Raw genomic sequence first — 21,258 nt, 5'->3', positions numbered from 1 at the left:
TAAAAATTGGGCCTGTGAAGTGGTTGATTTGGGACGCAGATGTTTTATGAACTTTTGGGGAAGGGGGATACAGCTATACCTGCAGAAAGACTACTACGTGCTCCAGCACACATAAATGTATTAAAACTGTTAAAGGACAAATAACATTGGAATTAGCCTTCAGTGTGCCAAGATAGATCTCCGTATAGCATATACTAAAAGGCTGACTGTTGAGAAGTATAATACAAGAAATAGTTTAAAAATATTTCATAGTCTAAGAAGCAATGACACATCTAGTGATTACAAATCCAGTGAATTTTTAATAAGCTCTTTAAACAATGGATAACAATATTTCAGAATTATTAAGAACTATAATATATGTAATAACAGAATCAGGCAAAATTAACAACAAATTAAGCAGAACATGGTGGCTCAGCCTGTAATTCCAGCACCCTGGGAGGTCAAGGCAGGAGAAACACTTGAGCCCAGGAGTTCAAGATCAGCCTGGTCAACATGGCGAAACCCTGTCTCTGCTAAAAATATAAAACAGCAGGGTATAGTGGTGAGTGTCTGTGGTCCGAGCTACTCAGGAGACTGAGGTGGGAGGATCACTTGGGCCCGGAAGCAGATGTTGCAATGAATCGAGACTACCACTGAACTTCAGCCTGAGCAACAGAGTGAGACTCTGTCCCCCTCAAAAAAAGAGCAAAAGCTTAATGCTTCAGTACACACCAAAGAGACCCAAGAGAATTACAACCTACCAAAGGTACTAACAGGCAGAACCCACAGGTATGAAAGAAAAAATACAAACAAGAAGGATGAGTAAGTACACATGCATTTAATAAAGACACTGGGAAAGGTGGCCTGGAGTTTAGCTTGCCTAAGATTTGGGATCTACTTTGCCAAGTAGATCATATTCCTTAAGTGAATGCAATCTGAAGTATCAATCCACTTCTATTTTTTCTCATTCAAAAATAAATGTCATTTCTTAGGTTATTAACATTTAGAGTAAAACAAAGTTGATTCCCCATAGTTAATTTTAGCTCATCATACATACCTCCAGCATACAATCTGATGCTATTCATGTAGGTTGCAAGGTTTTCTGCTACCAAAGTAACTAAAGCATGATTTTGTTGAAGCTGGTTGATTAAATCATGGCGATAAAATATGTGATGACTTCGCTGAGTTTGGCTGAAATAAGAAGAACTTAACAGTACAATAAGGCAAATGAAAATTGCTATAATTAAGAGAGTTTACAGAAGCTAAAGTCTAGCTACTACTTTAAAAAATTTTAATGCTATACATTCTTAATAAAATGTGTCAATATCCTCCCCTTAACAAAATATCAAACTCTGTAAAAAACATAATCCATGCCTCCAACCAAATATCTATTTCAGTATTCTTATTCAAAAATAAAAAGTATCTATCAGTATGAAAACACATATATTGCATGATGAAGAGTATCAGACGTCCAGGTACATTCTGGAAAAATGACTTCACACCATTTTATCTGGAGATATCACCAAAAATATCTAGCTCTCTTTTCCTTCCTAGTTTGTCATTATTGACTAAACCAATCAACTCACAATCATTACTAATCTATTGGTAATGAGGTCACCAGTCTTGAGAGAGTATATGTACTGCATCTATCTATAGTAAATAGATATGTCTGATAAAAGACAAATGGTATATATAAACAAAATCAAAATATGTCCTTCATAAGTATTTTTTCCAATGTTTATTCCCATGAAACTTTCAAATTTCCTTTAATATTTCCAACATTAGAAAAATAGAGTCAAAAGTCAACTTGAAAAAAATCACAAAACATAAATGGCATTTTAAGCTTCTATTAACACAAAAATTCTCCTTGGGGCATAATTTTATCAAACTAAAGCTGTAAAGCATCTTGATTAATCATCATCTGATACACAACACAAATGTTCTTACACCATGAGACAATCTTTTTTTTTTTTTTTGAGACAGAGTTTTGCTCATGTTGCCCAGGCTGAAGTACAAGGGCGCAATTTCAGCTCATTGCAACCTCAGCCTCCTGGGTTCAAGTGATTCTCCTGCCTCAGACTCCTGAGTAGCTGGGATTACAGGTGCCTGCCACCACATCCAGCTAATTTCTTGTACTTTTAGTAGAGATGGCATTTCACCATGTTGGTGAGGCTGGTCTTGAACTCCTGACCTCAAGTGATCTGCCGGCCTCGGCCTCCCAAAGTGCTAGGATTATAGGCATGAGCTGCGGCACCCAGCCCACGAGGGAATCTTTCTAAGATTACAGCTAGTTAGATAAACCTGGAGTTCACTACTGGGAATCTTAACTGCACTGTGAATATTCTTCAACTAACATAGGTTTCTCCATCCCCGTGTTATTTTCCTTTCATTTCATTAATTTTCAGTATCTTACAATAAAATAAAATAGATTATTTAAATAACCACAATTTAACATATAATACCAAACATTTAAAATTAAGGAAAATCTAGCTAAAATAAGTTATGAGTTAAATAATCTTTAAACAGTCGTGTCATGTTTTATAATTTAAATCACTTTGTAGTCTAATTTTTAAAATTTAACTTTAAAACTCAAGAAAGAGGTGTTTCCTCCCTACAAATATTGAAAATGTTAGACTAAATCAATTAAATAACAAAGAATACTATTTGTAACTACGAGAAATATTCAGCCAAGACAGAGTTAACTGTCGAAAGGATAGCCTAAAATGAGGAGCAAGATAAATATAACACATGGCATAGTATCTGATACATCTGCTGAAGTCAGAGACAATTCTGAACTAAGACCTAAAAGGCGGTAATGTGGCTATGATACTTAATTGCTATTTAGTACTGAATATATCCCTTACCTATCTGTCATAAAATACAAAGAAGTTGAACATGATCAAGGATCCTTATTTTGTTGTAAACAAACTCTTAAAAATTTCTTGTTTTCCCACCATGGTTTTCTTTCTTTAAAATTTGCTTTCATATACCATTTTCAACGTAACATACAAATAAAAATAAAAAAAATTATCTATTAAAAAAGTCTTACCTCAAATTTTGAGGTGCTTCACCAAACAAACTACAAATTTCTCTTATTTGTTTCAGAGCAGGAATTACCCACTTGTCATTCCCGCGAAGTTCTTCTATAAAGTGATCTATCCACTGGATCTTTTGTGCATCTCGATCCTTATACATGAAAAAAATTTATACTGTAAGTGGACCAATACTCAATATAGTTCTACCTTCAAAATTATGTTGAGATTTACAAAATGGGAAACCTTCTAAACTTAGCATCACCAAATTTACAATGTAATTGTAAATGTGTTCAAACAAAATGCTCTAAATATATTATTTTGAAGTTATAATGAAAACACCAAAATGTAAGGCACTACTATAAATTTAATGTTCTATGAATCCAAAATATCTGTACCAAGACACAATTTCCAAGTACCAGCACATTTATAGGAAGTATGACTTTAAAACATTTGTCTGAATAGTGGGTATTGCATTTCATTGAGTTTTGTGAAGTTTTGTCATAATATTTGGGAAAGCATGCAATCCCAATTATAACCATATATACTGAGTTTGGGTAGGATAGTTTTCTAATCAGAGCAAAGAAAATGGAAAATTTTTATTTCATCAAGAAAGTAACAGTATAGTAATTGAGGTTAAAAAATCAAAATAAATCAGTATACATACAAAGAAAGTTACAGAAAAAAGACAAACGTGTTCAACGAAAAAATAATTAACGATTTTTTTTTTTTGAGATGAAGTCTCGCTCTGTCACGAGACAGGAATATAGTGGCGTGATTGCAGATCTCGGCTCACTGCAACCTCTGCCTCCTGGGTTCAAGCTATCCTCCTCCTCAGCCTCCCAAGTAGCTGGGACTACAGGCGCATGCCACCACGCCTGGGTAATTTTTGTATTTGTAGTACAAGCGGGGTTTTATCATGTTGGCCGGGATGGTCTCAATCTCTTGAACTCATGATCCACCCCCGCTGGCCTCCCAAAGTGCTGGGACCACTGGCATGAGCCACCACTCCCATTCAAGAATATTTTGAGAGTAAGATTTTTCAAATATTCCTCTATGGTTGCTACAATCTTTCACACTGCAGTGACTAAAAATCAAAATTCTGGTTTAAATATCTAATAGATTTTTAGCTGGAAGAATTCCATTTCTGCACACATTCGCAAAAGGTAAATTTTTTTATTTCCGTAATACTGAATTTAAGGGATGTTTGTAAGCACACGCATGTCTTTTTTTAAACAAAAACTGAACACACGCTTTAAGTGTCTTAATTAAATGCGGACACCTTTCCAAACTACTAAGGGATTTTAATGGCTGTACACACTATAAAAACATTCAGTTTAAGTGGTTTCATTGTGTAAACAATAAAGAATGTTTCTGTACAAACTGTGCTGTTTTCAGATCATTTCCTAGGAAAAATTTCCATTAATAAATGTGCCCATTTTTAAGGATTTAAAAATACTCACACGTGTATTTTTTAAAATTTTATTTATTTATTTTTTTGAGATGGAGTTTCACTGTGTTGCCCAGGCTACAGTGCAGTGGTGCAACCTCGGCTCACTGCGACCTCGACCTCCTGGGTTCAAGGGATTCTCCCACCTCAGCCTGCCAAGTAGCTGGGACTACAGGTGCACCCACCACGCCTGGCTATTTTTTTTTTCTTTTTCTTTTTAGACGGAGTCTCACTCTTATTGCTAAGGCTGCTGTGCAATGGTGCAACCTTGACTCACTGCAACCTCTGCCTCCTGGGTTCAAGTGATTCTTCTGCCTCAGCCTCCCGAGTACTGGGATTAAAGGTGCCCGCCACAATGCCCAGCTAATTTTTTGTATTTTTAGTACACATGTGGTTTCATGTTGGCTAGGCTTGTCTTGAATGCTTCACCTTAGGCAATCCACCTGCCTCGACCTCCCCAAATGCGGATATTATAGGCGTGAGCCACTGTGCCTGGCCAATTTTTTTGTATTTTTACTAGAGACAGGGTTTTGCCACGTGAGCCAGGCCAGTCTTAAACTCCTGATCTTAAATGATCTCCCCACCTTGGCCTCCCAAAGTGCAGGGATTACAGGTCTGCAGCACTGCACAAGGCCCATACATGTATACTAAATTAAAAGTACTTTAGGTGGGAGGGCAAGAGGAATCACAGACTTAATAGTTAACAGTAACAACAGCAAACAAAAACTGAAGTTAAAAAAGGCAAAAACCCTTACACTAAATTTAGTGAAATTAAGCATTATAATATAGCAATGTAGAAAACAGTGTGCCAGGCAATAAAATGAATAATAAACGGTAGGTGAGCATTTATAACAAGTATATTACTTTAATTCTCTGTAACACTTTTCTATTTAACAAGACAGCATCTCAACTCAAGATCCTCATAACCATTTTACCTGCTGCATAAGTACTTATGAGCAGTCAGAATCAACCACAGTATAACAGTGTCATCTGATCATAATAACCCAACTGACACTTTTTATTTCCATGCATCTAAAGCTGCAACTGCATTACTGCAAGTCCAATGTATTACTGACTACTGGGATTGGAAAAAGTATTGTGTTTTTATTTGTATGTGGCAGTAGCTATAATAAATTTTGATTTGTATTTTCTTCACAATTAAAAAAAAATCAGTTTTACATGAAAAGCTGGGACTAACTAGTCCACAGACTGTGAATGACATCTTCATTTTTGAAGTATTCCAGTTTTATGAATGTTCTCCCTTTGATTTACCTAATTATACATATAATTTTGTATTAGTCCTTTTTTGATGATGGCAACTGATGAAGCAAATGCTTTTATGCTTCACAGTTATATGGCTTTCAAAACCCAAGAGCATCATCTTGACCTTACTGAATAATTTAAAAAAATATTTTCTATTTCATTGTTTTGAGACAGGGTCTTACTCTGTCACCCAAGCTGGAATAGGTGGCACACTCGTGACTCACTGCTGCTTTGGCCTCCCAGGCTCCAGGAAGCCTCCTGCCTCAGCCTCCCTAGTAGCTGGGACTTCAGGTGTGCACCACCATGCCCAATTAATTTCTTAGTTTTTACAAAGGTGGGGTTTCCCCATGCTGCCCAGGCTGGACTGAACTTGTAAACTCAAGCGACTGTGCCCTCCATGGCCTCCCAAAGTGCTGGGATTAGAGCAGTGAAAAACTGCCCAGCCAACCCTGATTAATTAGATTAAGCTTAAGTCCAAGTGAAAGCAGAATGCTTGCCCTGCAGAAACAGAAACACCCTGCCTGTTCATTTTTTTTATTTTTTAAAAAGGAGTATCATAATTAAATTACTGAACTGACCAATTATAAGGATAGCAAAAAGCTGCTAATAAAAATCGATCAAGAGGTTCAAGACTTCAGGCAAAACTAGCAAAACATTAATACGTAAAATTAGTAACATAAGGCACATCAGTTAAACACTGGGAAGCTGTTGTGATTTGCTGATAGGGAAGCCAGTAAGTTCTGTTAATCTTACTAACTTATTAGCAAATAAAATGTAATTACCCTTATACCTCTAAAGTCACTATTGCTTCTAAATCTTTATGATCTGTATTAGCACTACATATTAAGCTGCAATATGACTATAATAAGATGTTCTACCTATTAACATTTTTGTCTCAGTGAGGCAAAAATGCTTAGTAATTGATATATTAAATATGGCTGGAAAACGCAAGGGTGGAGAATAGGAAGCCAGGCTTATATGACAAAGTATGTCAATTCCTCAAGATTACTTCAGAAATAAAAAATGATGGGCTGGGTGTGGTGGCTCAGGCCTGTAATCCCAGCACTTTGGGAGGCTGAGGCGGGTAGATCATGAGGTCAGATCAAGACCATCCTGGCTAACACGGTGAAACCCCATCTCTACTAAAAATACAAAAAATTAGCTGGGCATCATGGTGGGCACCTGTAGTCCCAGCTACTCAGGAGGCTGAGGCAGGAGAATGGAGTGAACCTGGGAGGTGGAGCTTGCAGTGAGCCAAGATTGCACCACTGCACTCCAGCCTGGGCAACAGAGAGAGACTCTGTCTCAAAAATAAATAAAAAATAAACAAAATGATAGAAGAAACTGGAATCATCTTGTAACTAAGTTATCCTACTTGTGAAGGAAAGTCAGAAAACTGAACAAGGAAACACTCCCATACCTGGGAACAACTATAATCTAGTATTTTTATGTGGGCACTGAGAGCAAGGTCCATGATATCTACAGGGACATCATCACTATGAGCCAGGTTCCAAAGAAGGTTCAACACTTTATGTGCCATCACACCATCTTTATCATCTTCTGCAAGACGACGTATCAACTCAAGGAGCTTTTCACGTTGCTTCTTACTTGCATTTGTCCAACTCGCCTAAAGAAAGTATTTAAATGATATAAATACCACATAATTTATTATGTTTGCTTACATTAAGTAAACACTGCTTTAAGTCTTTGAATAAACTACATTCATCACATACATACACACACACACACACACACACACACACCAAGCGCATATCTGAACAAAACTGTTACTGAAGGAAACCAAATAGTACTCACAAGACAAAGTAATTGCAATTCCAGGGAAAAAATCCTCTATTTCCAATATAAACTTTGTTACTTTTGACTTTAAAATTATGTAATTAAAAAATAACAAGGGATACGTGACTCAAAAATGCTATGTTATACATAAAGAGATATGATTAAGTAATCTGCATTAAACATTTTACAACAGAAAGCAAACATATGAGGTGAAGAAATGTTTGTATCAAATTATGTTAAGACTAAAAAATCCAAACAACAAAAACCTCCAGCTTACAAATAAATGATGAACAAATGCTATCTACATATAGGAGATAAAATACTCACTAAAAAGAATTAAGATCATTTTGATTTGTGAAGATGAAACAGATGTTTCATTATTCTTCCCATTAAATACAACCAAAACTCCTGGACATTAAATATAAGGAACAAGAAGGTAGTGAATTCCCAGAATTTTCTTTTATTTCACATATTATAGATTTGAAGCTAAAAGATCTAGCAACCTGTAAACATTAGTAGGTGCAGATAAGAAAAGCACCCTCCCTCCCCACAGCCACCCCTATAGCCTATGGATCAGGAAACATGCAAATTGGCATGATAGAAAACTTAGAAATGTCAAGCAAAAACTATAGAAAGAACTATGACTCACTCCCCATGCATACCACAAAAATTCAGTGAAAACCCTAAAGTTCCTAAAGCTGTAACAAAGCATGCCCAAATCTGTGGGAAGATAAAGAAGGCCAACTAGTGAGCAGGTGTTTCTATGGAAGATAAAGAAGCCAAGTAGTGAGCTGGGGTTTCTATCTCTGCTTGACAGTAACAAGGAGCCAGCACCTGCCTGATTCTGCTGGAGTGGTGCCTAAAAGAGAATCAGAACTTTCATCCCGTTCCAGTGGAAAAAAAGTCACTCCCTCCATGGTAGAAGCTACAAGTGTGGACCACACAGGGGGTCAGAAATTCCTCCCCAAAATAGCAGTAATAAGGAACACCCCCTTTCCAGTGACAAGGAAGACAACAAAAGGAACTTGGAGTTCTACTTCCAAGCGGTAACAACCAAGGGTACCCCTCCCTTCCTTTGCCTGAGTGGCGCGAGACAAAAATCAGGAAAATAGAAGTTTCAATATTCTTTGAGTCTAATAACATAATATGATTATCTCTGGGTTTCAACTGAGTATTACTTGACATATCAAGAATCGAGAAGATACAAAATAAATGAAAAAAAGAACTGACTGGTGCCAACACAAAGAAAACAGATGTTAGAATTATCAAAGTTTTTTTTTTTTTTTTTTTTTTTGAGACGGAGTCTCACTCTGTGGCCCAGGCTGGAGTGAGTGGCGTGTTCTCGCCTCACTGCAAGCTCCGCCTCCCTGGTTTACGCCATTCTCCTGCCTCAGCCTCCCGTGTAGCTGGGACTACAGGCGCCCGCCACCACGCCCGGCTAGTTTTTTGTATTTTTTAGTAGAGACAGGGTTTCACCGTATTAGCCAGGATAGTCTCGATCTCCTGACCTCGTGATCTGCCTGTCTCGGCCTCCCAAAGTGCTGGGATTACAGGCGTGAGCCACTGCGCCCAGCCTGAATTATCAAAGATTTTAAAGTTACATAAACAGATACAGTAATGTAACTACAGAAATTTTTAAAACGTTCCAATAACCCTCCAGAAGGCAAGAAAATAAAAACAGAGAAATGAAAGAAGAGAATAAGCAGAACACAAAAATACGATAGCAAGGGTAACAGGGATTCTTTGTATTATTAAGGGTAAGAAAATAGGCAGGTTGAGGCCGGGCGTGGTGGCTCACAGCTGTAATCCCAGCACTTTGGGAGGCCAAGGTGGGCGGATCACCTGAGGTTGGGAGTTAAGGCACCAGCCTGACCAACACAGAAACTCCATCTCTACTATAAATACAAAAAATTAGATGGGTATGGTGGCAGGTGCCTGTAATCCCAGCTACTTGGGAGGCTAAGGTAGGAAAATCACTTGAACCCAGAAGGCAGAGGTTGCAGTCAGTGGAGACTGAGCCATTACACTCCAACACAGGCAACAAGAGCAAAACTCTGATATCAAAAAAACAAACAAACAAAAAAAGAAAAACAGGTAGGTTGAAGGCAGAATGCAAAAAGATATAACAGGCAAACATTAAAGGAAAGTAGAAATAGTTATTTTAACATGAGATAAAACAGATTTCAGCACAAGAAAAATGTCATAGGTCACTATACAATGAAAAAGGATCACTCCATCAAGACATGACACAGCAGTTCTAAACATGTATGCACCAAAATATGTATACTGTAAAATATGTGAAGCAAAAACTAAGATGATCAAACGTGAGACAAAATCACAGAGAGACATCAACACCCCTCTCTAAACAAATGACAGAACTACACAAAAATTTGCAAAAATATCAACAAAAGCTTCAATCAACAGCATTTAACTGAAATTTATTGAACACTCCACATAACAGCAGGATACACCTTATTTTCAAAGTTCCTACAAAAGAAAATACACAAGATAGACCATCTCTTCAGTGAGAAAACAAACTTCAGGAAATTTAAGAATGAAAATCATACAATCACACAGGAATCAAACTATAAATCAATTACATTATGATGACATGAAAACTTCCTATTAATTATTGTTCAAGTCCTAGTTCTATGTTCTCAAAGAGTCATCTTCACAGAAATTAATATAATTAAGGCTAGGCCTGATGGCTCATGACTAATCCACCACTCTGAGAGGCCAAAGAAGGAGTATCACTTGAGCCCAATAGTTTGAGGCCAAGAAGTCTGAGTCCCAGCCTAAAAAACCCAGTGAGATTTTTCTCTATAAAAAATTTTAAAAATTAGCTGGACATAGTGATTCACACCTGCAGTCTCAGCTACTCAGGAAGCCTGAAGTGGGAGGATTGTTTGAACCTGGGAGGCTGAGACTGCAGTGAGTGTGACTGCACCACTAAACTCCAGCCTGGGTGACAAAGTGAGGCCCTGTCTGGAAGGAATAAATACACATACATACATGCATACATACATACGTGCAACATGTATGTGTATATATGTTTATTATATGTATATTATACTAGTATATATAGGTATATGTATATATGTGAGCCCATATATGTGATCTCATATATATGCATATATACATATACATAAATCTGTTTGCATATATATATGTGAGAAAAAAAACAAAATTGAGGTAAAATATGCAACATTTAAACATAGTGGAAGACAGAAGTTCCTAACACCAAACACACAGATAAGAAGAAATGCTGAAGTGAACCACCTTAACTCCTACTTCAGGAAACTACAAAAAAAGAGCAAAATAAGCTCAAAGAAAGCAGAATAAAGGACACACTGAAGAATTAACGAAAATCCATAAAATTTAAAAGAAACAACAGAGTAAATTAATGAAACAAAGACTTGTCTTTTCAAAAGGATCTAGAATTAAACTTATAGCACAACGGGCAAAACAAATCTTGTTAAAGAGAATACACAAATTACTAACATCAGTAATAAAACAGCTATGACTGAAGACTGTGCTGACATCAAAAACCAGTAAGAAATACTAGAAACAATATATAATTTGACAGCTTAGACAAAATAAATGACATCTCTTAAAAACAAATTACAGGAACTCAATCAATATAAACAATTATAAAAGAATGATAATGATTAAGAAAAACTAAACTTATAATGTTAAAACTCCCCTAAATAATCACCAGACCAGATGGTTTCAGTGAGGAAAAAAAGAAGAAACACTTTCCAATATTTTATAAAGTAAGTAATGCTCTGACTGCAAAACCTGAACACTACAAAGAGAACTACAGACTGCATCCCTGATAAATATAAATGCAAAAGTCCTTAACAATTATTAGAAAAGGAAAGTCAACAATACACAATAATAATATATGATTAAGTATGGTTTATTCCAGGGATGCAGGCCTAACTAAATAATCAAAAAACAATCACTGTAATCCACCACATTAAAAGGGTAGAAAAGAAAAATTGGGCTGTATATGGCTGTTCATACCTGTAATCCCAGTGACTTAGGAGGCGAAGGTTTGGGGGAACAAGTGTGGGCATGACAGCAAAACCCCACCTCTATAAAAATAAAGATTATAAAAAACGTTAGCTTAGTGTGATAGGGTGTACCCTTAGTCCTTGCTACTCAGGACACTGAGGCAGGACGATAGCTTGGGCCCAGGAAGTCAAAGCTGCAGTGAACTGTGATCACGCCACTGCCCTGTAACCTGGCTGACAGAGTGAGACCATGTCTTTAAAAAAAAAAAAAAAAGTCACTATCACAGCAACAGATACAGAAAGAAACACTTGGCAAAACATCCATTCATGACAAAGAGTCTCAGAACAATGATGGAATGCAACTTTTTCTCAAACCAATTAATGGCATCTACAAAAAAGTGGGGGGGGAGGGAGGGAGGGTAACATTATTCCCTCCCCACTTGCTTTTTTGCTCTAAAACAGACAGGGTGAGATCATAGCTCACTGTAGCTTCCAACTCTTGGGCTGAGGCAATCCTCCTCCCAACACTCACAGTGTTGTGATTACAGGTGTGAGCCACTACTCCCAGCTAACACTATTCTTAATGATGAAACACTGATAGTTTTCTTACCGTGAAATCGAAGGAAGACTAAACTGCTCCCTCTAGCAACTTCCATTGAGGTTTATACTGGCAATTCTAACCACCACAATGAGGTAAGAAAAAGAAATAACAGGCACACACAAGAAGAAGGAAGAGGCAAAATTCTTCCTATGTACAGGTAATATGATTTTCTATATATTAAAAAAAAAATGGCAAGGATCCTCAAAGAGAAAAAAAAACCTCATGGACTTTAACATGATCGCAGGACATAGAATATACATATAAAAATCAAACCTATACATGAGTAGTAATAAATGTATAAACATAGCATCAAAAACATTCACAATTACTCAAAAGTAAAACCAGACACATAAATATTTAGGTGTAAATTTAACCAACATGTATAAGGTTTGTATGTGTAAAACTACTCAGCACTGAATAAATAAGTCAAAGGTCTAAATCAATGAAGAGGCATACAGTATTCTGGTGCTCAAAAATCTGAGCAAAAACTCTCCCCAAACTGATATACTGCATTTTATGTACTAATTTTTAGTACATAAAGTAGGATTTATGTACTTTATGTACATTAGTGTACATAATTATGTACATAAGTAGTATACATAATTCTACTTATGTACATAAGTAGTACATAAGTACTACTATTTAAATTACTATACTTCCTATTACTGGGAAGCAGATATCTAAAATGAAGATCAGATTATCTAAAATTTTTATGGTAAGCAAAGTATAAAAACAACTAAATAATTTGAAAAAAGATAAAGTGGGATGAGTCTGTTTACCTGATTTTAAGTCTACATTATGTATTTGCAGTAATCACAATTCTGTGGCACAGGAACAAAGATCAATGAAGAAAACAAAATACGTATAAACCCATACAAATGTGCCCAACTGATTTTTGAAAAAGGCACAAGAGCAACCTAATAAACTAAAAATGAAAGACAGCCTTTCACAAAATGGTTCTGGAATACCTGGGAGAAAAAAAAAGAATTATCAATCTAAGTCTCACACCTAAAGAAGGGAAGAAAATATCACTCAACTGGATCAGACCTGAATGACATAAGTAAAACTTTGAGAGAAACAACGTAGGAATATACAGGATTTATGGGTAGGCAATAAGTGCTCAGAATTTGACATAAAAAAGCATGATCTCTAAGAATGAATAAATAAGTGGGGCCTTATCAAAACTACAAACTCAACTGGTAAAACACCTGTTAAAGAGGACAAAAAGATATGCTATAGACTGGCAGAAAATATTTGTTAACTGTTTATAATAAATGATGATCATCTAGATAAGAACTCAGTAATAATAAATTAGCAAATGAACAAAAACCATGAAAAGGCATTTCACCAAAAACTCCACGTAGTAATTAAATATATAAAAGATCTTCAATATCAGCAGTCATTAGAATAATGTAAATTAAAACCATTAATGGGATTTCATTTCACACCTGTCAGATAAAACAAGTTTAAAAAATAGTGTCACCAGGGCAGGCACGGTGGCTCACGCCTGTAATCCCAGCACTCTGAGAGGCCGAGGTGGGTGGTCAGGAGATCGAGACTATCCTGGCTAACATGCTGAATCCCCAGCACTACTAAAAAAATACAAAACTATTAGCCCGGGATGGCTGCAGGCACCTGTAGTCCCAGCTACTTGGGAGGCTGAGGCAGGAGAATGGTGTGAACCCGGGAGGCGGAGCTTGCAGTGAGCCGAGATCATGCCACCGCACTCCAGCTTGGGCGACGGAGCAAGACTCCTGTCTTAAACAAACAAACAAACAAATAAATAATAATAATAATAATAATAGTATCAACACCAAAATGTGGAGCAGATGTGGAGAAACTGGATTATTCATATTCATACACTATGGGTAGAAATAAATAAGGTTACAGTCATTCTGGAAAACAGTTTGGCAGTTTCTTAAAAATCTAAAAATGTCCTAAACAAAATAGAAACAAAATGCGGCAACAAATAAAAAGATTATAGATCATGACAAGTATCATTTATTCCAGTTTAAGAAGCAACATACATAAAAAAGATTATACACCAGGACAAATATAATTTATTCCAAGAAGTATAAACCTGGCTGAACATAACAAAAATCAACTAATGTAATACAGGACACAAAAACATGTAACATCTCCATATATGAAGACAGTTAATAAAATCCAATATCCTTTCATGATAAAAACAATAAACTAAGATTTGAAGAGAACTTTCTAAACACAATAAAAGGCATTTACAAAAGCCCTCCTTTTTATATTGTATTTTATGCTAAGAAACAGAAAGCTTGCAAATTACAATCAGGAACAAGACAAAAATGACTGTTCTCACCATCATTTTTAACATTGTACTAGAAGTTCTTGTCAGGGAAATCAGGCTAGAAGGAGAAGTTATACAATTGGAAAAGAACAAGTAAAACTAACTGTATTTGCAAACAATATGATCCCATACATAGAAAAATTTAAGAATCAATTACTACAAGAAAGAAATGTAACAGGTTTCAGGATGCAAGATCAATAAACAAGATACGTGTTTCTTTACATTAGATGTTAAAAAATCCAAAATGAAATTAGGAAAACTTCCATTTATATTGACAACAAAAACAAAAAATTATTTTGGTATCACTTTAGCAAAGTTGCACTAAAAACTAAAAAAAAATATTGCTAAACAAAAGTAAAGTAGACCCAAATAAATGGAAAGACATTCCTAAATAAATGGAAAGACATTACATGTTCCTTGATTGGAAGACTAATACTGTTAAGATGGTAACACAATACAGACTGAATAAGGTTTATCACAATTCCAGCTAACGTCTTTGCAAAAATCAACAAGCTAATGCTAAAACCCATATGGAAGTTCAAGGGAACTAGAATAGACAAAACATTCTTAAAAGGTAACAGAATTGAAGAACTGCCATTTCATAATTTGTAAATGTTCTATAAAGCTGCAAATCAATGCAATTCTGGTTTAATGACAGATATATTCAATAAACGAAACAAAACATAAAGCTTGTAGTAAATACTTCCATCTACGATTGACTTATTTTCGACAAAGATGCTCAACAATATTCCCAAAACAATCTTTTAACAAATGCTCCTTGGACAACTGAATATTCACATGAAAAAAGTAAATCTGAAACTCTTATCAGCATACTATACACGCAAAAACAATTAACTCAAAATAGAAAACAGACCTTACTAAATAATTATGATATTTAGTTAGATCAAAATACAGGAGAAAATCATTTGCAATCTTGGATTAGGCAATAATTTCTTATATATGAAAGCAAAAAACAAGTGACAGAAATATTGTAATTTATTCTGTGAAAGTGAAAATTACTTTTTAAATTAAAAATTAATTTGTGGAAAAAAAGTAATTTTTGTCTTAAAAAGGACACAAAGTGAAAAGATAATGTACCCAGGAATAGAAGAAATGTGCAAATCATGTCTGATAAGGGACTTATATCCATAATATATAAAGGACTACTGTAACTCACAAATAAAAAAAAATGTGTAACCGATTTCTTCAAGGAAGATATCTAAATGGCCAATAGGCACAAGAAGTTGCTCAACATCATTAATCACTAAACAAATGAAAAATCAAACTAAAAATGAGTTATGAATTTAACCTCAATAGAACAGATACAGTAAGAAAGATCAGAGGAGAAACTACAGTCTCATACACTGCTGGGAATATAACATGGTACAGCCATTGTGGACTTTGTCAAGTCCTCAGAATGTTACACAGTTATTATACGACCCAACAATTCCACACTTACGTACATATATCTCTAAGAGAACTGAGGACATACCTCCACATAGAAATCTGTACACCAATATTCATAACAACATTACTCATAATAGCTGAAGAGTGGGAAATACCTAAATGTTCATCCACAGAATAATGCATAAATGAAGTATCATCTGTACCATGGAATATTTTTCAGTAATACAAAAAACGTATGTCCCAACAAAAACTTTTACCTGAATTTTCAGAGCAGTCATTATTATTCACAATAGCCAGAAGAGGAAACAACCCAAATGAGAGTTTACTGATGAAAAGATAAAGAAAACTAGTATCCATAAAATTGAACTCAGTTCATCAACAAAATGGAAAGAGGTCTGAAACATAACATAGATGAAACTTTATTTAGTCAAAGCAGTCAGTCAAAACCAGACTCATATTTATATAAAATGTCTGGAATAGGAAAATCCGTAGAAACAAAGTTTAATGGGTGCATGACCTGACACATGATAAAATGAGAAGTGACTGCTAAAATCAATGGAGTTTTTTGTTGTTGTTGTGTGTTTGTTACGAGATGGGGTCTCACTCTGCCAAGCTGGAATGCAGTGGCGCCATCTCAGCTCACTGCAACCTCTGCCTCCCAGGTTCAAGCAATTCTCCTGCCTCAGGCTCCCGAGTAGCTGAGACTACAGGCCCATGCCACCACAACCGGCTAATTTTTTGTATTTTTAGTACAGATGGGTTTCACTCTGTTAGCCAGGATGATCTTCATCTCCTGACCTCATGACCCACCCGCCTCGGCATCCCAAAGTGGTGGGATTACAAGCGTGAGCCACCACCCAGCCCATGGAGTTTTATTCTTAGTTAATAAAATGCTCTGAAATTAGATAGTAGTGATGGCTGCAAAATTATGAGAAAAGAGTACAACAAAGTGAATTGTACACTTCAAAAGTGTACATTTTAGAGTTTGTGAATTACATTTTCATAAAGCTGCTGTTAAACAAATAAATATAAATTATCATTCAATTTTAGTGAGGGAGAAGGAAAGGAACATTCATTTGGGAAAAACTCAGTTTGCACGGGCACACAGATTAGCAACTTGTATATAATTAGTGAATTCCTACTTGAAAAGTTTCCTCCCCTTTTCAAGCAAATACATAGTGGAAACCTGCACAGGTAGGAGGGAGGCTTATCTAAAGCAAACAGTTAAACAAAGAAGAGAAACAGCACTTTGTGTTTGTCTGGAAACATACCTGCAGTTGCATAAGATAAGGGGAGTTGCACAGACAGAAACTCGTAAGTTACTCAAACTGCAACAGAGATGAGAGGAGTTTCTTATAAGAAAGCTTTTCAATTCAGCTATAACACAGCAATCTACTGAGACTCCCCTCTCTGCTGCAGAGAGCTTTTTTCTTTCCCTTATTAAAGCTTTACTCCAACCCCACCTTTGTGTCTGCATTCCTTAATTTTCTTGGATATAGGACAAAGAACCTGAGGTACTAGTTCAGATAATGAGAAACTGCTATATTAAGGTGCCTTGGTAAGACTGCAACGTATTTTGGTGTGTCGCTGGGAGGAAGGGAATTCATCAACACGGTAAGAGTAGACCTTTAACCCATTTCTGCAGCTTCCTGTCTATTCCAATCCAGTTTCCTTTTACCGAGGGCAGGAGGTCCCAGAATAACTGAAGGCTTCTGGCTGGGGCTACGCCACAGTGGTCCAAACTCCCATCAGGACGTGGTGGGTTGTCAGGAAGTCAGCAGAAGGATTTCATTTTTATTCTATTGCATTTCCTTCTTTCTTTTCATGGCTATTATGTCTGTCTCTTCTTTGTATGTAATGTTGTGGCTGTTTTCACAATCTGGGCATGTAATCTTTTTGAGTGAAGTCAGCCAGTGCCTTAGTAATCAGGAATATAACTTCGAGAATAGATGTGTCTAGGATTTCCTTGAGATGGGAGGACTTCAAAATTTCAGTGGAAACTTTCACCTAGTTAAGGCTTTCTGTCCCCAGTGACAGACATTCATGATACTGTATAAGCGGGTATTTCACCCTCTCAATTTGGATTGATTCCTCCACTGGGTTGTTTCTTCCCTCCATATAAAATCCCAGCACTGTCTCATGAAATTAAACAGTTCATTTATTTATGAGACAAGTTAATTTCCTTCTTCTGGGAGGCATACTATGGCAACAGCCTATTAAATCCCAAACCTCTCTCACTTCTGCTGAGAAAATGGAGTCAGAGCATTTAATAAACTATTCAAACCCTGCAGTGAGGTGGGAAGTTAAAGAAAGAAAAATAAAATTAAAAAGGAGAAAAACAAGCTTTTGGTATTAGGTTGCCTCATCCTGAAGGCAGTAACAGGCAAAGCCCAGACCCAGGCAAAGTCTTGATAACATTATCTAAGAAGCCAGGGCCCAAAGGAATGTGCTCTTGAGACTCTCCCAGCAATCTCTTAACATAAGGATAAGAAAAACAAACTTTCCTCTCTCTTTAGTATAAGTAAACTTCCCCTTCGAACCCCAACCCACTCCATGTGATTGTACCTTGCTCTGCAAGTTTTATGAAGTTATAGATTCCTGTTTTCTGTAACCAGTAACTTCAAGTATTCTGTTTTTTTAATCTGAGCAGCACAGTGAAGGTCATAAGACACGCCTGAGCAGGAAACGGCCGCACAGCAAGAGTCACACATAAGCCTGAGTTATGAACCTGTCACAAATTATTAACTAACTTTGTTCTGCCTCCGTACACTAGCTTTCATGCCACTATGCTTCATGCCACCGTCAGCTTGTTGCAAACTACCCACCCCTTTACAAAAGTGTGTGTATAAGCCAAGCCCTGTCCTTGTTCTAGGCCCAGTCTTCGGATGTTAATCCACTGTATCTGAGCCTACTCAATAAAATCCTCCTCTTCCACCTAACGATCTCTCCAGTCTCCTGATTCTTGCAATAGCAGGACCACCTAGGGGGATGGGATTTTTTTTCCCTCCTCCATGTGGAGCCTTGTGGTCCCCTTGTCTAAAACCTCTAGTTCCCCAATTCCTCTTCCTCTTACATTCCTTTATTAGGGACTAGGCTCCATTCCCCATGCCTGTAATCCCAGCTACTCGGGAGGCTGCACCTGCACATAGAATTGCTTGAACCCACGAGGTGGAGGTTGAAGTGAGCTGAGATTGCACCACTGCACTTCAGCCTGGGAGAAAACAGCAAAACTCTGTCTCAAAAAAAAAAAAAAAAAAGTCAATCAGTTCCATTCTCTGGGGTTTCAATATTTCACGAGGGCCATAGTAAGGGAAGCCAGAGATAATATTAAAACACTCCCTACAGGCTAGGCGCAGTGGTTCAGGTCTGTAACCCTAGCACTTTAGAAGGCGAAGGCAGGTGGATCACCTGAGGTCAGAAGTTCAAGCCTGGTCAACATGGTGAAACCCCATCTCCACTAAAATACTAAAATTAGCTGGGCATGATGGCAGATGCCTGTAATTCCAGCTACTCAGGAGGCTGAGATGGGAGAATCGCTTGAACCTGGGAGACAGTGGTTGCAGTGAGGTAAGATTGCGCCACTGCACTCCAGCCTGGGTGGCTGAGCGAGGCTCCATCTCAAAAAAAAAAAAAAAAGAAAAAAGAAAAGAGAAAAAACACCACTCCCTCCATTAAGGGGCCTTGCTGAAATGCACCAAATGCATTTCTTAGGTAGTATCTCATGAGACCCATCCATCAAGGAGTCACACAGACCACGTAAGTCTAGGAGGTCAAAGGGTAATCACCGGCACAGCACTAAGGCCACATGGGTGAGCATGACTAACCCCACTGCTTTGCTCCTCTGGTACCATGGTTTGGGGGTGGCACATTCAATATGGTGCTGGGACACAGTAACCAAGGAGGCAAAACAGTTGATGGTGGGTTGGGGTGCTGCTCTCACTGTCTTCCTCTCCACTCTGGGTCACTGAAAAGAAAAGACTGAGAGATGCCTCTTGTCTCTTTTCTAGATATATAACACCCCATCCTCAAGCCTGCAATCCCCTTGAACGAGAACTGGATCTCCTTTAATCCTCAGACCCTAAAGTACACTCTGGGAAAGTCCCACTTTCACTCACGTATAAAGGCCTTCCAGGATGTAAGCCGAGTATTTAAACACTCCTCGAAGGATGTTCCAGGGAAGACAAAGTTATGAGAAAAGTAGCAGTGACCTTAAAGGACTCTAAATGGGACTATGATGATAGCATCAGAAAATGGAGATGGAAACTTTCACAAATGTGTATACTGAAGGACTTGCAGGGGATTAGAGCCAAACCTATTAACTACTCCAAGGTTTCCATGATAGATCAAAAACTAGATAAAGTCCTTTCAGCCTTTTTGGAAAGAATGAGAGAAGCTCTAGTGAAACACACCTCCTTCTCTCTCCTCTGCTGGTTTATTACTCAGGCAGCTCCTAATATGGGAAGGAAATTAACGAAACAGACCCTGTTGAAAAATCTAATTTTTCTCACCTGCAAGTTAAAACTTTGCAGTGTATAAATGACCCTCTCCTCTGTGCCCCAATTAAGGAAGTCTCAGGAAGGCACTGAGGCTATCCTCAATCTCTTAGCTGAAAGGGTCTCCAAATCTAACACTCAGCTCTGTCAGACTTCAGTAAAGTCACTAGGTCTACTCTTTTCAGAAGCGACCAGAGAACCAGGTGAGGAAAAGATTGAGTCTATTTCCTTTACTGTTAATACTAGGTATTACCGGATTTTGTAGACCGTGAATACCTGAGTACAGGGAAATGGCTCTCCCTTATACTACCTCTTAAAAGAAACTCAAACAGTTAAAACTCACCCCCACAATTTGGGACACTGAGGCTCAAAAAGTCTTTAACCAGCTAAAATAAGCCTTACTTAAAACACCAGCCCTCAGTCTTCCCACAGGGAAAGCATCCAGTCTCTATGTATTAGGAAAGAAAGGAATGGCTCTAGAATTTTTAATTAAGGCTTAAGGTCTGGCTCAACAGCCTGTGGGTTACATAAGGAACTTAACTTGTTGGCTAAAGGATGGTCAGCCCACCTGCAACAGAATTAGAATTACCACCTGTAATTAGAGGTAGTAAGTCCTTCTAATCTGTCTTTGTCTTCCAGCTATGCTTATTTACTAGGCACAGGAAACTGTACTCCTAGCCCTGCTCTTAAAAGTGCTCCACCCTAAGCTGTTGGATCTTCTTCTGTGCAGTCATGTATGTGATATGTACGTGATGTCTATAAAAAGAGCTCTAATTAAATAGCCTAAATAAATAAGCACTTAGGTCAAATATTTTTAAGGAAAAAGCAAAAGCTGTGGTACCTTTCAGTTCACGTGACTTACATCTTTAAAAATAAAAAGTCTTGGCTGGCACTGTGGCT

General features: G+C 37.2%; 1 protein-coding gene across 14 annotated transcripts in view; it reads right to left on the bottom strand.

Moving 5' to 3' along the window:
* The window catches only part of LOC139360962 (ubiquitin specific peptidase 9 Y-linked), a 210,444-nt gene that overhangs the window by 105,099 nt on the left and 84,087 nt on the right, over positions 1-21,258 (bottom strand). For 13 of the 14 annotated variants that reach the window (XM_071089439.1, XM_071089447.1, XM_071089446.1 and 10 more), the window contains 3 exons: positions 7,145-7,351; positions 3,029-3,165; positions 1,037-1,185 (listed from right to left, as the gene is read on the bottom strand). In XM_071089439.1, coding sequence (XP_070945540.1) covers positions 1,037-1,185; positions 3,029-3,165; positions 7,145-7,351 — 493 coding nt within the window. The remainder of the gene's footprint in view (positions 1-1,036; positions 1,186-3,028; positions 3,166-7,144; positions 7,352-21,258) is intronic. The other variant, XM_071089445.1, reaches the window with a different exon arrangement.

This window comes from Macaca nemestrina, chromosome Y (assembly GCF_043159975.1).
Source record: "Macaca nemestrina isolate mMacNem1 chromosome Y, mMacNem.hap1, whole genome shotgun sequence".
Lineage (NCBI taxonomy): Eukaryota > Metazoa > Chordata > Mammalia > Primates > Cercopithecidae > Macaca > Macaca nemestrina.
Note: the sequence above shows the minus strand (reverse complement) of the source record. Positions and strands in the feature narration are given on the sequence as shown.